This window comes from Varanus komodoensis, unplaced genomic scaffold, assembly GCF_004798865.1.
Source record: "Varanus komodoensis strain SLA01 unplaced genomic scaffold, ASM479886v1 scaffold9, whole genome shotgun sequence".
NCBI classification, from domain to species: domain Eukaryota; kingdom Metazoa; phylum Chordata; class Lepidosauria; order Squamata; family Varanidae; genus Varanus; species Varanus komodoensis.
This window is the reverse complement of record NW_025336598.1, coordinates 22,195,451-22,208,700: the sequence shown is the minus strand read 5'-3', so window position 1 is coordinate 22,208,700 and position 13,250 is coordinate 22,195,451. Positions and strand designations below refer to the sequence as shown.

General features: G+C 39.8%; 1 protein-coding gene across 1 annotated transcript in view; it reads left to right on the top strand.

Moving 5' to 3' along the window:
* The window catches only part of GABRA4 (gamma-aminobutyric acid type A receptor subunit alpha4), a 61,304-nt gene extending 48,358 nt beyond the window's left edge, over positions 1–12,946 (top strand). The window contains exon 9 of the mRNA XM_044418027.1: positions 12,419–12,946. Coding sequence (XP_044273962.1) covers positions 12,419–12,946 — 528 coding nt within the window. The remainder of the gene's footprint in view (positions 1–12,418) is intronic.
* Positions 12,947–13,250: the final 304 nt, after the last annotated feature.

Below are 13,250 nucleotides of genomic sequence, written 5' to 3'. Positions count from 1 at the left end.
ATCCTAGCTCAGGCTTCCCAGACCTGGTGGCCTTCAAAGGCATGTGGACCTCAACTCCCAGAATTCCCATCCAGCAGGGCTATTGACTGAGAATTCTGGGTGGTGCAGTCCAAACTTTTCTGGAAGGCACAAGGATGGGGAAGGCTGGGGACCCTTGTCCACCCTCTGCTATCCTTTTGGCAGATAAATGCAACAGCTTGAAAGCTTCATTTGGTTCAAAAGAGAGCAGCGAGGTAAAGATCTGGGATTGGTTGATGTAATCTGGGTGTGTAGTCAGCTGCACTAGCCTCCAGTCTGTTTCCAACCCCAATTCAAGTCGGTGAAGTTCCATTAAAGCCTTAAATGGCTTGGGATCAGAATACCTACCTACTTGAATCCTTAGGTCATCTTTGGAGGTCCTTCACTGTGTGCTGCTACTGAATGAAATGAGACAGGTGGTTATGAGAAAGAGAGATAGTGTCCTGTTTATGGAATGCCCTTCTTAAGCAGGCTTGCCCCATACCCCAAATGTGATGTTTGGAGCACCAGGAAAAGAGTTTTTATTTCTCCCAAGCATTTTAGAGTTTCAGTTTTCAATTTTATGTCTGCTTTATAGAGCTTTTTATATTTATTCCTGGGCAGTTTGTGATCTGTCTAGAGGATGTTTGTTATTTAATGAATTAAAATGTAATAACTCAATGCATAATAAATGCATAAAGCATGAAGCAGTAGAATGCAAGATAGGAGCCAAGAAATGGAAGTACCCGTAGATTAGATGCTACAATTTCACTTAAAATCCTCAGCTCATCTTCCATTTCAATGATAAGATGCTTAAATGTCTATAATTGATGCTAATCAGATGTCACTATGTACACAAGGAAGTTTTGGGCCACATTAAATAACACAGTATCTTAGATGAAACTTTAGCCAAAGCCTAGGATAAGAGCAATTAATCCTCACTGCTAGAAGGAACAGGAGAAGATTCACAAAAGGCCTTAAAGGTTCTCCCATCTCTCCAGTTTCCTTTCTTCCCTAGTGAGGGGGAACCATTTTATAGGCATGATCCATGTTTTCCCTGATTTAAACTGCAATATAATACATTAAAAAGGAGAGACTGTAGTCCAGGGGCAGGGCAGGGTAGGGTACAATTTGAAGCCAAGGGCTCTGATGGCAGCTCTAAGATGTAGTTTGGGTTGCAGGGTTCTATTAGGGACCAGAACATGCACAAGAGTCTGGTTTAAGGGAGAAAAGAGCAACGGTCAGAGTAAGACTGGGCTTAAATAGGAAACTACTGGCCTTTAGGCTCTGCCTAGCTCTGCCTCTGCCTCCACTGAGGCTTTGACCCTTAAAGGGGGCCAGTCTGTTTCAACAGCTTCTGACTCTGTTGACATCTTAGCTCCTTCGTGTCCTGTGTCCTCAGAGTCCAGGGATGGTAATTAAGCCTTCCTTGGATGCAGGGGGGCTTCCCTCTGAGGTTCCTCTGGAAAAGTGGGTCCTCTGGGGATAGAAGCCTCATGATATCTTTCCATGCCGAGTCTTCTCCTGTTGACTCCAGATCCTCTTCAGAGGGCCAAGGAGTGAAATCTTTTGAGGATTTGAGATGTCAGTTCCTGAAAGTGGGGGAAGGGCTGCATTGCCCCTTGGTGCCTTAACCCTGTTCTGCACTGCATTTGCCACCAAAATTTGCCTTAATAGGACACAAAATCACCACTTTTGGGGGGCTACCACTGCAGCAGGAAATTTAGCAGCTGCAAAACAGGCCAGGGAGACCTGCTGAAGTCCATGTAAGGAATACACACTATAAAAAGGGACACAGTGATTCCAACACTTATTTTGTTCCAGTCTGGCATTGATAATCTCAGCTTATTGTTTCCCATCAGGATAGTCAGCCAGGCAATGAGAAGTGTTACCAGCTTTTGACCTGGCCCTTTTAATGTTGCACTCTTAACAATCTGAGCTACAGATGTTACCATGTAATCAATGTTTATTTTCATGCTGTAAGAAGTTCAACCTGACACTTTCTTCAGTGCAACATTCTGTTAAAGAGCAGACCAGGTTGTGTTTGTTTTTCTGGCCAGTGGACAAAAGTAGACACAGTGAGGAAATTCAAGATCAGATGACTGAAATGTATGAATGAGCAATCTGTGGTTAAGTATATTATGTTTGATGAAACGGTGGCTGTAATTTTATGCGTGCTTGCTTGGGAATGAGACCCACTGAATTCAGTGCAGTGCATAGGATTAAGCTAGGCTAGGCTATTATTTATGTTTTTCCCCCTAAAATTACTGCTGGCCAACCTGTGTAAAAATGGAAATGTAATTATTGCTTAGATCATTTTTAGTGGATGAAGGCTGCACAGGTTCTTTTGCCATTGGTAAGACGACTACCTGTTTGGGAAGAAATCTGGCCTACTCTTGTGCTTTTAAGAGCAGCAGTCTGTATGGAAATCAGCAGGGAAAGTGTTTCACAGTGTGGAGATAAGAATTATCTGCTTTTAATGTTTGTACATCAATCTGCCCTTAAAAGTCATAGTGACAGTTGAAAAGTTGGCATTTCTGCAAAAATGAGCCAATTGCTGTATGGGATACATTAGCTGACAGATTAAATAGGCAGAATTTTTTATAATGCTCAGTGATCAGCTGCATGTAGCATGTTGCAGAAGTCAGCCTTTGAAATGTGCTGAAGAATGCAACATTCTTGGCTAAAGTTTTACATGATGCAATGGTGGTTGAAAATACATACTGACAAGGGTTTCAGTGAGTATGTAGATAAAGCTATGCCAAGTTTGGAAGGAGCAAGAAGCTGGTGTCGGGCTCAGCCTTTCAGGGCATCCAAAATCCTAAATTCTGTAGTGATTTTTTAATTGGCATATGTGTCTATGAATGTTAATTTGAAATGTTTAGTTGACTAACTGACAAAAATATTTGACCAATGCTTATAATGCAACTTGACAATGTTTCTGCCGTCTTGCCTTTTTATAGCAGGGAAACATAACTTTCAGGAGTCATAGGGCTGTAATGAACATGAGTCTAAGTCACTTTCATTTCAGGGGTTAACTGTAGGAAGGACCAGCACTTGATACAACTCTGGGTAAAAATGGGTGTCTGTGCCAGTGTCCAGGGCCAGGATGTGGGCAGCCAGAGACAAGAAAGAGGCACTAGGTCCAAGGCAACAGAACATGAGGTGCAACAGAGTCCAAACATTAGGTTTAATGGTAAGTCCAATAGCAGAGTCCAACCAGAGAGGCCAGGGTCAGGGACCAACTGTACATATCAGAGCAAAACAAGGAGGTAGTCAGGAACAAGCCAAAGGTCAAGAGCCAAGTGGAAGAACAGTGGTGCAGGTACCTTGGACAGGATACACGGCAAGGCAAGATACACAGTGAGGAAGGGGAAACAACAGCAACCAACTGCTGCAAGGGTCAGGCGAGATGCAGGACCTGAACCACAGCCTGCATCGCTGAGGCAGGATACATGTCAAGGCGAGGTATACAGCACGGCAGCATACAGGCCAAGCAAGAGCATAACAGGAAAGCACGACAAGGTGAAAAATACCTGCATTGCCGAGGCCCATTCTGGAGGCAGGAGCTTGCTCTTGCACAGCTCTTCTCCAGGACTTCAAGCTGGCACTCATCAATAGATGGGGGGGCTCCAGCAGGACCCGGGACCAATCCTGCAAAGAGCAGCCTAGATTCTGACAGTCTGCATTTTTCTCTAAGTGGCGATGTCACATTAGTCTCATCATTGCAAGATGGTACAGATAGTTAGCTTACCAAATGTTGATCTGCATGACATGGTAAACCATAATCTGTGTTGACTCGTTGTCCATATCTGGACCCTTACTTTCATATCTGGAACTCTGATCATTTGTTCACACAGTTACTATTAACCCTTGGCTGACCCAGTAGATCAGTTTTTGGTGGTATGGAGCTATGGGAAAACCTAATAGAAAATCTTGTCCAACATACTCTTTCTGTTTTGTGACACACACTCACAAGAAGCCTGAAAACCATGTTAATGTTTGGACCATCTGTGACAATTCTCTTGAGATATAAATGCACCTGAAATATATAAATGTAAATGTAAATATAAAATATACGTGTATATTACATCTTCTGGTAGTTTCTTAGATTTACATGTCTGTCTGTCATTAAATTACCCTCCCCCAAATTTCTGCCACAAATAACAGTATTTTGCTTGAAGCATAAACAATTTTATTATTTATTTATTTATTAGAACATTTATACGCCGCCCCATTCACCGAAGCCTCGGGGCGGCTCACAACATAAAAAATAACAATAATAACAATATAAAAGATATTAACAATTTTTCACATGTGTCCAATGTAATGACTTGTGCTAACAGGCCTCCAAAGACTACTGTTTCTACACCTCCCTTTTAAACTAATTTAAATGTGGTAACTTCATTATATTATATATAGATGCTATCTTATCCTGTCTGTATTAGCTTTTCCCATATAGTCACCACAAAGGAATCAGCTTTTCTTTTGTATTTTCAAGGTTCTTCTTCTGTTTGTCTCCAGCTTCCCATAAAATAGTAATATCAAAACTATGGGTTGCTACACTGCTGTAGCTGCGTTTCACACACACACGCACGGGCAGCAAGTGAATAATTGGTTCCCATAAGTTAGAAAATCATGAAAATTTCATAGGTCCAATTCTATCCAGCTTTGCCAGAAATCCTAGCGAGGTTCTATATAAGACTTATTGGGTCTGTGAATGCAACTAAGTTCAAAATTATGTTGTTTTTGCTGAGGTAAATTCATAAGCAATAATTGCAAATGTCAATATTTGTAGCTCTTACTGTTTGAAGATAATTAGGGGGAAAACACAAACATTCTAGTTTGGGAGAATATCTCAGAATGCCACTAGCAGTACATTTGGACATCTTGACAGGGTTAAAGGTCTTTTTGATTTTGCTTGTGATGGTGTTTCACGTTGGGCCTGTCAGATGCCCAGCAATTAATTCTGGAATGTTCAACCTCAAGCCTGTAGACCCACTCTAACCTGCCTGGAATCCCAGTACAGTCCTGTAGGTTTCCCAGTGTCTTGTCTTTACTGCTCTTGCCTTGGCTCTGTTTTGGCCTGATCTATAGTTGCTTGATGGTTTCCAAGCTTTGCTGTTTTCCACCTCCTCCCACTCTATAAGGCTGCAAAGCATCATTAAGGATTGTTTTGTGGCAGTAAGAACTTTAAACTAAAATAAACTGGTATTTTTGGTATACTTGGCCTTGCTGCGTATGTCTTTAGTCACAGGTGCGAATAGAAAGAGTCTTCCAAGAGCATCTTCTAAATTGATTTTAACCCTCAGTCTGAAAGAGGTTCAAACTGCCTGGTTTAATTTCTAAAATCAATTTTCTGGAGGGGGCTGGGATGCTATTTGGTAGGTTAGCTTCTTTTTGCTACTTGCTCTCTACCTGTAATATCACAATAGGATTAAATTAAAGGTTGGTTTCAATCTCCTGAAAACTGTCCAGAGTCCATGGGAAAGGGGCAGTATATAAATATTAAAATAATAATAAAAAGCCCTGCAGGCTGGGTGGTGTGGATTGATCTGTAGGAAACTGTTAGATGGATTTTTTGCTTCATGGTAAGATATTTGGGAGGTTGTTTTGGTCCATCCAACCCTCTTTTACTTCCTGGTCTGCTTCGTGATGCTTTCACCTCCATCTGAAAGTAGTTTGACAGGTTTTAGACTTCACTTTCACAGGAATACTGGAGTTCTTCAACATTTATTTATTACATTTCTGTGCCACCTAATAGCCACAGGTCTCTGGGAAAAAAAAGGCAAACCATAAAATACAGCATGATAAAATATACATAGTTAAAGATCTATCAAATTTAATAAATATAAATTATATAAAATTTAAAGATTTAAAACATAAGAAACCAAAATTTTAAGAAAGGAAATCCAAGAGCGGCTTGAAGACCTAAAAGCACAGTGACATTTGAAAAATCAATAATGAAGGACCAAAAGGCTTGGGACAATAACAAACTCTTCATCATGCACTAAAGATCACAAGGGCATTCCAAAGCTGGGGTGCCACCACTGCAAAGGCCCCCTTCTTATTAGGTACCTGCCTTACCTCATTTAGTGGTGGTACCTGGAGGAGTGTCTTTGAATATGTTCTTTGGGTCTATGCAGGTATATACGGGTATATATGTTCCTTTACGTAATCCTATTGCCATTCCTAAATAAGAAGATCAGAAATGTTGAAAAGTTCTTCTGCAAGGCAGCTTGTCTACCAGTAAGAATTGTTCCCTTCAGTGAGCAATTCCAGGATAATTTTGGATATGTGTGCTCTTAGGGTGTACTCTCAGCTTATGTACTGAAACCGAAGACTGATGGGTGCACTGCATGAACTGAGTGGGTGCCTAGAGGATTTCCCATAATCCCCTGCAACATTCATGGGCTCAGAAGCAGACAAAGCACTGTGGACAGGTTCCCTGGTGCTAGAAGAGTTGCATTAGAGTGAAATTCTACTGTGGTACACTAAAGATTTAAATGTGCTGCATTCAGACCTGGGATTTGGCAAAGCTTGAAGATCCCTTATGTAAGCTTACCTACCTCCTGCTCTCTTGTTAAATCCGAAGCCACTATCTTTGTTTGGATGTAATGCTGAACTATAATTTAGTGGTGCAGGAATGGCCTCAGATGAACCTTAGGCTCAGGCACTCCCTCTCCTCTTTTCAATTCCATATCACAAGAGGATACAAGAAGTTCATCCTGCATTAAGAAAAAACTAACATTAATTACATTTGGGGTAATTTTTGACCCCAGATGAAAGTGCCTCAGGCAAGAAAAATGCTGCATATGAAAAGCCTTTGTTTTGGTTGAAATTCTCCCTCAGGAGGTTCAATCCACACAAGAATGTCTTACACATATCAGTAAGTACAGATAATTTAAGGTTTAATCCTTCTGGAAGCTATGTGAAACCAAAGTTGCATAACAGTGCTGAACTAATTCACTTTTCATCTGAATAAGTATAATTTGGTCTACTAACTTAAAAAAAGTCACAGCAAAGTTTTCTATCATGGAATATAATTCTGTTTTTTATAATTGGTTTTTATTAAATATTGAGAGTGATGCAATCTCAGAACGTACTTCAATATTTAAACTTAGTATTTTACTCCTCTCTTAAAAAACCTTTCTCCAAAATTTCAGTATATATTCACATTCCTACCACATAGGAAAATACAACCACATTTTCATCACTTACAGTTTGTAAGTATTAATTGTTATCTCCAGAACCATTTGACAACCCTTCTTCACTCAGGTATCCTCCAGGCATGTTGGATTGAAACTTCCATCATTCCTAGACAGCATGGGCAATAATTGGGCACCTTTTGTTGAAGGTTGCCACAAGAGCTAGAGAGTTATTACTTTTAATAGCATCTGATGCCATTTTACTCAAAACATGCAAAAAAGCACATGGGGGAGTGTTCTGAGGACGATACTATTTCATACTGGAGATGAGAAGAACACATTTCCCAAGAATTTACATAGAAAGGGAAGGGCTTGAAGCTCTCCATTAGTATGACTATCTATATTATTTGCGTCTTCACCTCCTTCCATTGTGGTGTAGCTACATGAGTCACATTTGCCATTTCAGTGGTGTTGATTTAATATGCCAGGGAACTGGCTGATGTAAATCTCAGCTTCTGCAAGGATGCACAGTTTCAGCCAATCCTAAATTTGTAATTTGACTTTACTAAAGGGCAAAATTGGCTTGCTTGTCATAAGCTAGTAATATGCAAAACAATCTAATACTTCCCTTTTCTGGCTCAAGTAGAGGATTATGGAGACTCAGAGGACTTTTTTTCTTTTTCCAAAATTTGCGGTGCTAATGAACAGCTGTTTCTAATGGGCAAACCTTGTTAAAAATTGAAGAGTTTGGATTAACTCCTACTGCAGCACCATATTAGTATGGTAGCAGTTCTACCTAGGGAGTTTGGATCATGGGGCAGGAACAGGGAATGATCTTTGGGTTGTTTTTGTAAAAGAGGGAGTAGCATCTCCTTTTTCTTCTTGTATCTAAGATTTTGTACCATAAGGTGAGCTGTGTGATCTTATTGAATAGAACTGCCTTAATGTTTAACAATAGATTAGACAGATTTGCAGCAAATTATGCCAAGGGCATGCTTTGTTGCATTACACACGGCCAATTTAATGTGCTTCCATTTGGAAATAGATGGTCATGCCATTAATTACAATATTTATAAATGCCTGAAAGGGAGTTTGCCTGATTATCTTACCTCTGAAGCAAAGGAAGCTGATAAGATTTTTGCTACAATGGTTCTGAAAGCACATCAATTGTGAATTGTTCACATTATGTGAATTGTGGCAAGATGAATTAAGTCAAGATAATGCCCTTTCTTGCCATTGGAAACAGTCTTCCTTAAAAGTGGGAAAACATCTTCAAAAGTGTTCAACTGTTTTTTGTAACAGGGAATGACTAAATGCTCTTTTACAGTGGTGGTGGTGGTGGTGGTGGTGGGTGAAGCTAGGATGAACCAGCTTCAGAAGCCAACTTGCTTAATAGTGCAAAGTCCACCTTACCTGAAATCAAGCCCACCTGGGCAAAATGTGACCTGATGCCATAAGAAGAAAACTAGGTTGTTTAGGATTCCATCGTCTGGGAATCCATTACAGCAAGGGGAACATTTTGATGAGTTTCTATAAGAGACAATATTAAAGAGGGTGGTCATGTAGGACAGAGGACAGCCCCCTGTTTGAAGGATTTGATGGCATCCTCTGTTTGATGGGCTGTCCAAGCCAAGTCTGATTTAAAGGGATTGCCAGCAGGTGCCTTGAAATTGCCCACCATCATTTAGCTAGTGGGCAGAATGTAAACACAAGTTAAACAGAAGGTTTACAATGTAGTGTGATGTATTGTTTTTCTATTTAAATTATAATTATTTCTTAATGTGAATCTATAAATATACATTAGCACAAACACATCTTATGTGCATCAGTGCTCACTATTGTTCTCTTTTTGGTGAAGGTTTTCCTCTTTTTTGGCAATGTATGAATGGCTGCCTTAAAAGGGCATGAAAAAATATTGTAATTGCAATTTATTTATTTATTATTGTATTAAAATGAAAAAAAGATAAAAAGATAATATCCTTGTGTATGCATAACAATGGTATATCCAGAGGTGGAGGCTAAAATAATTATGTTTGCTTATTTATTTATTTATTTTGTTTAATTTTATTTAAAGCTTTTATATACTGTTCCATTACTGACATCCCTGGATAGTTACTGACAGTTAATAGCAGCAACATTCAAAGACCCCATGAAATGGCTGTTCCTGTTCATTATATATAGCAATATATGATAAAGAGGAATACCTGCTTCACATCCAGAATCATATTCTGGATTTTTGATCCCTCTTCTTATACAAGTGATCCTTGCTGGAAACTAATTGTGCTTATTCTCTAGTCAACTTTTCTTACCATGCTATTTCACCCATGTAAAGTGACACTGAAAAATTCTGTACAAAGGGGTCTGTTCAGAAAAAGGTAAACTTTGGCTGCTATCCTATGCAGGGAAGCACCGTTAAATATAGAGGGACTCACCTCTAAGAAAACATGAATAGAATTGTTCCACTAGGCATCTATGTAGGCCATATATTTTTCACTCTTATGATTGAAAAAAACTATTGGTTTTGTATCTGCTATGCTTCATTTCTGCCTCCACTTTGTGAGTTTGCTATATCTGCAGCCCCCATATGCATGGAACATGGGTCTTTGCTGGATATGTAATTGATTGCAATGTGTTTTAAAATGCTAAAACTTCATTTGCCTGTCCATAGGTCATACAGAACCTTTATGTATGGAGATACAGAAATGACATGCTTGTGTGATTGGAGCTGCATGTGCTGGAATGTGACTTGAGCTTTCTAGTGCCACTTGAGTCATGCCTGCTGCCTGCCATCAGCATCTTTTTCTGCTTCTCCTTCTCTTCCTTCTAGCAAAAAATCCAGCCCTTACAAATGTGGATGGAAAATAGCTGTTAGCAGCAATCCACTGCAAGGCAGAAATAGTCCAATGAAGCAATTCGCCGAAACAAGAATGCCTTCCACCTTCTATGCATTGCCTATTATTGCTCCTCTGAATTATTGATGCAATTGTTATGTATGCATTTAAGCTCCAAGCAGAATTGTTAGAGAAGTTTGTGTGTGTGTAGAGAATAACGTTAGCTCAACTGTGTATCTAAAATCTGATTTGTGCCCCACCTTTTTACCAAGAAAAATGCACTCAAGCTGGCTTGCAAACAAAAATAAAACTTGGTTACAACAATAAAGAAGCAATTTAAGTATAAGACGTCATACCTGCAGTGGAAGTTGGTGACTCCTGTGTCAGTGGAGCACCTCATACATTTCTTTTGAGTGTCATTTGAACTATCCCTGGTGCTGAATGCTATCCACCAAAGAGGGTCAGCACCATGGAACCCAATGGATAGCTCCTATGAAGAAAAGCTGGAATGGATAAGCGGCCCCACTGAGGAGGCCCTTGTCACCTCCTTCCCCTGCATGCATCTGATGGTTTCTATCACTATCCTTCAAGAAAAGTTGTGGGTTTTTAAAACAGTAGACATAATTGGTCATCGTAAGGTTTATTTGCTTAAAAACATTCATCTACATAAAACAATGCTTGAATATTGTATTATAGCATAAGCTTATCTGATAAAGCAGAATTTAGTCCATGAAAGCTTAAGCTACAATAAATGTGTTAGTTTTTAACTTGCTGCACGGTACTTTGTTGCTTTTGCTAACAGGCTAACATGGTTCCCCCCCATCCCCCCATCCCTGCAAAACACTATGGATGCTAGCCAAGAGCATTACATTTTGTACTAATAGACTTTAATGAAATAAGTCCAGTGTTTTCATTTGTGGTGTGCCACTGGATCCACACATTACTTGGTCCTGGGAGAGAGATGGTTTTCTTGAAAGAGTAATTTTGTTAGGCAGAAGAAACACTTAGATGAACTGTTGGTTGGTGTTCATACAACTAAGCAAAGATTTTATTCCTACTTGAAAATTGATTAGTGCCATTCAAATTTGAGGCATTTAGCTGTAGCTATGAGTATTAAGGTCAGTCGTTCTGTATCATTTCACACTGGGATAAACATTCAATCACAGTCAGGAAGAGGATCTGCATATTAAGTTTTTTTGAACAAACTTTACATCTGGTTTGAAACTCAACCCACGAACTATATGTGGTATAATGCACTGATAACAACTAAACAGGCCTCATAAATTGGACCTAGAGTTGTGGGAGAACACAGCTGAGAATGGATTATTTCTAGAACTGTTGATGTGGTTTGTTCTAAAGGGAGTTCAAATAAATATTGTCAAATATTGTCCTTGTCAGAATTGATTAACACTGATTAACAGAATGAGGTAGTCAACCAAGGCAGTAGAATGTGGGACTGTGTTACTTCTCGCTGCAAATGGAGGAAGTAATTTTGCATCCATATATGCCCTCCCGCCCCTTGAGATCAGCAACAGATGCCCTTCTCCGGGAACCCTCTGTGAATGATATTAGGAGGGTGAGTACCCGGAGAAGGGCTTTCTCTGCAGTGGCGCCCAATCTATGGAATGCGCTCCCCAGAGAGGTCCGCCTGGCACTGTTGTTATTTGTTTTTCGGCACCAGGCTGAGACCTTTTTATTTAAAACTTATTTTAACTGTTAATTTATTATGTAGGGTTTTTTTTAAATTTAAGCAGAGATGCACCGGGTTTTAATATTTTTATTGTATAATTTTTATATGCTTTTGTTTGTTTTTGTTGTGAGCTGCCCCAAGGCTTTGTTACGATGGGGGTGGCATAGAAATGTTTTAAATAAATGAATGAATAAATAAATATATCCCCATATTTAAAAAGCAAAGCAAAACATCCTCCTTATATGTAGTAAACTAGCACTTCAAGCAGAAAAGTTTAGCATAGTTGGCTCTTTGAGGGTTCATGCAGGGATCTTTTAAACACCCTTCCACATAAAAGAATTGGACACTCTTTGACTCTGCTGCTTGACGAGGACTATATTGCAAAGTTCTGCCACCGTTTTGAGAAATATACAGAGTAGCTTATAGTCACAAGCATCTATGATAATTACTACAGCTGACTGGCATATACAATACCATCAAAATTAGAGTTAGGGGAGATATACTAGTGATTCTGGGCTTAGAAAAACAACAGTGCATTTCTAACTTGCCATATGATAATCTTTTTATGCCCATGTGCAGTAGGAAGAGATTTTATGTTGACCAAAAAATATTGCACCGAACGCCCTAACCCCATCCTAAATTTCTTTAGTAGTAAAGTGTAATTTTCATGGCAAAATTTATCTGAAGATGTATGTGTTTGTGCATGAGCCTTTCTATCCCAAACCTCTGATGTTGTTCTTTCAATACTGCAGAGTACAGACTCAAATTCAAATGTGAGGAAAAGAAGTAACGCCTTAGTGCAGCCAGAAGCTGAGAGTGTGAAGAGAATTGACACCGGCAACAGTTCAGTGCCACCTTCTCTGGCAACTCAGGGGTCTTCAGATGTTACCCCACGCTCTCCTTCAGCATCAAGTCCAAACCCATTCAGCCGCATTAGTGTATCAGAAACATTGGCTTCTGCGAGAGGGACTCCTTCGGCTCCTCCTTCTACCCCAGTTTTAACTGGATATATACCCCAGCAAGCTATAGCTGGATCTCCATCCATTCATCATTTACTTGGATCTAGACTGGAGCAGATTCAGACTACAGCGAATACTTTGGGGGTGTCTGCCAAGCCGTCGGCTGCCAGTCCTGCCCCTCCTCCCTCAAGCTCTGGCACCAGTAAGATCGACAAATATGCACGTATTTTGTTTCCCGTCACTTTTGGAGCTTTTAACATGGTCTACTGGGTTGTTTATCTATCCAAGGACACCATGGAAAAATCAAAAAGTCTAATGTAGTCCTGCTGCTATGTAGTAGTTTTTCTTTTTGAAACATGTTTGAATGCAGAGTTTCTTCTTTTAAAACTATTTTTTAAAAAAGAAACTTTTAATGCTTATTTTTTAAACAAAGCTCTGTGCTCATTTTCCCATGGTAAAGAGCAGATGTTATTAGCTAAATTAACTCAGCAGAGAGAGAGAGAGAGAGAGAATGAGAGAGAGAGAGAGAGAAATGGCTATGAACAGGCATCCTGGCCTTGTCCATATGAAGTTCTGTTTGGACAGAAATACACTGGGCCATTGGAAAGCACAGAGATGGGATGCA